This window comes from Cyprinodon variegatus, unplaced genomic scaffold (genome assembly GCF_000732505.1).
Source record: "Cyprinodon variegatus isolate N-32 unplaced genomic scaffold, C_variegatus-1.0 Scaffold292, whole genome shotgun sequence".
NCBI classification, from domain to species: domain Eukaryota; kingdom Metazoa; phylum Chordata; class Actinopteri; order Cyprinodontiformes; family Cyprinodontidae; genus Cyprinodon; species Cyprinodon variegatus.
Window position 1 is genome coordinate 779502 of NW_015150745.1, and position 4043 is coordinate 783544.

Genomic DNA, 4043 nt, shown 5'->3' on the forward strand with positions numbered 1-4043 from the left:
ATTGAGGCAGTTCTGAAGGCAAAAGGGGGTCCAACCCGTTACTAGCATGGGGTACCTAATAAAGTGGCCGGTGAGTGTATATATGGTGCAAAATCCTTGGTCATCTTTACCGTCGACAGGCTGCAGCCATGTCCCGAATTCCTCGTTTTTCATCCATGTTCGTTGAAATTAGCATTTTCCCCATTCTCTGGCTTTTTCTCCGCCTCTAGCTTCTTTTCCGAACATACGGCTTTACGATAAACCAGAAGCGGTTCCACACAATTATATTGCCATATTTTTGACAAAAGTGTTTTAGTAAACTTTTTTTTTTTTTTAAATAAAGCATTTCAAATGCCACGATAATCACATTTGATGAATTTTAATGGCAATTAACTTAATTTAAAAGTAATAATAATTTAGTGACATCGAATTATTTAAAATGACCTGCGGAAAACCTATAAAACAATAAAACATGAAGCAGCTCTGGTGACATCATCAATGCTAACCCAGCGCGGTGCCGTCATTGCGGGGGGACAGACGCCACACACGGGTTAGATCCAGCTTTTTTTCCAGTGGGAATGGAGGCAAATGCTGAGTGTTAACAGGTCGACCCATGTTTGAAAAACACGCATAAACCAAGTATTTTCGGTGGGAAAGAGGCAGCTAGCCAACTTGAAATGCATTACCGCTACCTAAAGGGCTTTTGTTAAAGGTAATGTGACCAAAACTGGGTTAGAGATTACATAAAAAATATAACGAACTGTTCAGAGCGGAACCAACTTTGTGTGGTTACACGTTTCATGCTCTGAAACGAGCATAAAGGCTAAAGAAAACAGCTGGTGTTTAAAAGTCAGCAGCTGTTTGGTATGGAAAAAGGAGAGATTAAGAGAAAGGAATGATAAGGAGGAAGTTATAAAGAAAATAAAGGAAAGACCTGGAAAAATGTATTTTGTTTTTTCCAACCAAGTTCCCCTGATACATTTTAGCTTCTTGCAGAAATAACATTCTGCCTTGACCTTTATCTTTAGTGTCTTATCATGTTATGTTGCAAAACCTCCAACAGAAGGATCAATCTTATCAGTGCAGCCTGCAGGCGGAGCTCTACCTGTCCACAGGCGATGTAGATGGCAGCTACGATGTTTGCAGCGTGAGCGTTGAAGCCTCCAATGCTCCCGGCCATGGCTGAGCCCACCAGGTTCTTACTGATGTTCAGATCCACCAGAGCCGCCGTGCTGCTCTTCAACACCTAACAAAACATTTAAAGCAGCTATTAGGAAAACATCTGGACAGAGCATTGGCTGAAATGAGCTTTGCTTCCTTCCTGTTTGATCTGATCCATAGGTGGACTCTTTACCTCCTTGACTACTTTGGCAGGGATGGTGGCTTCACACACTGCAGACTTCCCCCGGCCTAAGATCCAGTTAATAGCAGCAGACTTCTTGTCGGTGCAATAGTTGCCGCTGACGGACAGAACCTCAATGTCTGGAAAGTGCTGCTTTAATCGAGACAGAGCCTGCTCCGTCCCCTGATGAAAACAGAGCAAACAGACACGTCTTCATTTGGGAACCACAGCATACAAAAACAATCCCGGTTCAATACCTTTGTTTTTCTATACACTGCACATCAATCTGAACACACACTGCTGAAAAGACTGGGAGAATGAGGTGGAGGTTTGGAGTAAGGCTGGTTTATGCTCTAAGGAACCAGGTCGTCTGAATGTGTGTCGCAGTTAAAGCAGAAAGGCCCCGCCCCTTCTGCAGACACTCTGCTGCACCTCAAAAAATTGACTGCATACAGTCGGCTTGTTTTGTTTGTATGACCGCTATTGTGGAAAATGACTCGCTAGAAGAGCGAGGTGTGCGAGAACGCTGGGACCCTTTTTTCCGCCTGGATCCCCGCTCTTCCTCGCCCTCATGTCCCTAGGTTGTCGCACAAACTCGCCCCACTTCCTCACCGCCTCGGCCGTATCTAGACCAACAGCTAGTTCCTGATTGTCCCTCTTGCGTTGTAGCGTGGATCAACATAGCACAGACAATTCTTCAATATTGGGCATAAATCAGAAATATCTGGGACAAGCTCACTGCGACACGGCTGTGGGGAGGATAACCAGCCCTGTAGGCCGCCATTCGGCTGGCGTTTGACTGGGAAGGGCGACTTTTAATGGCTGCTGCTGTATCGCTAACAGAGCTATAAGAGGAACCAGCAATGTTTGCATGGTTTTCCTTTTCATTAAAGTTGACTGGATTCTTTCCACCTTAACAGAAAAATACTTCAGACAACCTTAAGATGTTGTGTGATTTGTTTGGCTCATTTGTTTTGCATTATTCAACAAGCATCTTGTGATTCTGTTGAGAAGCATGTTGAGACGGATAAAAATAGCTTTTATGTTCATGTTTTTATCCCAATAGTCTTGGAAAGGGTTTCAAGTTTGATATGCTAGCATCAATCATCCCTCTGCAACTGAGATGATCTTCTCTTCTTAGTTTCCATGTTTGCAGGATGTTGAAAATCCCAAATGTTGTGTTTTGGTAAACCTAGGATCTGTGTTACGATTGGTTGAGAAATCGGGGTGCAACAGTTCCCGACCGTACCTCTTGGTGTGGAAGGAGAAAAGCTCGACTGCGGCACTGAAAAATGATTTTAGACCATTTTACAGTAAATCTCTAACTTTTTTTCTCCTTTTAAGTTAAAAGAAAAAACCCTCACTTCATTTCACATATGAATAAAAAACCTTAAAAGTGCTGTTGAAAAGTTCAGAGGGGGGTGAACACTTAAATAATGGAATGTTGTGAGGTAGTGATGCTAAAGCAGAGGCTCAGCCATGCTGAGTGTTTGGGTTTACCTTAGACAGCATGTTCATGCCCATGGCGTCCCCCGTCTGAGACTGGAAGCGAACATAAAGGTTTCTTCCAGCCACAGACACCAACAGCTTCTCCAGACGAGCAAACCTGCAAAGAGCAAACAATTATTTTTATCTCTATGCTCAGATGAAAGAAACTCAATTCCTCCATTTTTTTTTTCTTGGTCCTGCTGCTTCCATCTCTCTTTCTCACCTGCTGGTTTCATCGAAGGCTTCTTTGACCATGCTGAATCCATCCGAGGTCTCCAGCCAGATTTTGACCTCTGCAGCCCGGCATGCAGAGGGCAGCCTCACCACAGGACCCCTGGTCATGCTGTCGGCCAGGATCCTGCTGTTGCAGCCTCCGCTCAGCTGCACAGGAAGGACGCCACTGTCAGCACACGCCTCACACTCAAAACCAGGGTTTGTTTCACCAGGGAGGGGTCCTGCTTACCCAGATCGCCCTGCAGCCTCTGTTTGTGCTGGCCACCAGGCAGCCCTCGGTGGTCGCCATGGGGACGTGGAACTGCTGCTTGTCCAAAAGCAGAGGGCCAGCCACTCCCACTGGCACCGGCATGTAGCCGATGACATTCTCACAGCAGGCGCCCATCACCTACAGAACAAGGACACACAATGATACACGGAGCGGCAGCTGAGGAAACATTTTATATGCCGAGATAGAAACACAGGAGGTAGATTAGATCCGATACTGAGGAGGAAAGTTACTTTGAGTACGAGGTCATCCAAAAATACCTTTGAATAGTCGTAGTCTTTGTAGGGGAGATAAGCCAGAGCAGAGCTGACGGGCAGTTTACTCGATAACATTTCCCGCCTAATGGCCACGCCCCTTTCTGGAGTCTCCAGGACTCCTTCCAGTTTGTAGTTCTGGATCTTAGACAAGCTCACCAGGTTCATCACCTCGGCATCCGTCAGCATTTTCGGACCTCTCTGGGAAATTCATCATAAAAAACGTTGTTTTGTCATCAAACAGATTTATTAGAAAAACAGGATTAAAGTCATTAAAGTCGTCGTTTTAACCGTGGCAGTCCCGAATTCTCCTGAGTGGTTCACGACTTTACACGAGCAAATAAAGCGAATGTGATTGGTCGTTTATCAAGAGGGCAGGATTGTTGTGGCGGAAGTTTCACAAGCAAGTTTAATTGTGGCCGATTTATTGGAAGCATCTTACTAACCAGTTAGCAACTTAGTGCTAGTAGGTTCCCAA

General features: G+C 45.1%; 1 protein-coding gene across 1 annotated transcript in view; it reads right to left on the bottom strand.

Moving 5' to 3' along the window:
- The window catches only part of LOC107090374 (3-hydroxy-3-methylglutaryl-coenzyme A reductase-like), a 17156-nt gene that overhangs the window by 4503 nt on the left and 8610 nt on the right, over positions 1 to 4043 (bottom strand). Inside the window, 6 exon segments of the mRNA XM_015383707.1 lie at positions 1085 to 1225; positions 1334 to 1504; positions 2822 to 2927; positions 3033 to 3190; positions 3273 to 3431; positions 3572 to 3766. Of these exon segments, the coding sequence (XP_015239193.1) occupies positions 1085 to 1225; positions 1334 to 1504; positions 2822 to 2927; positions 3033 to 3190; positions 3273 to 3431; positions 3572 to 3766 (930 nt within the window).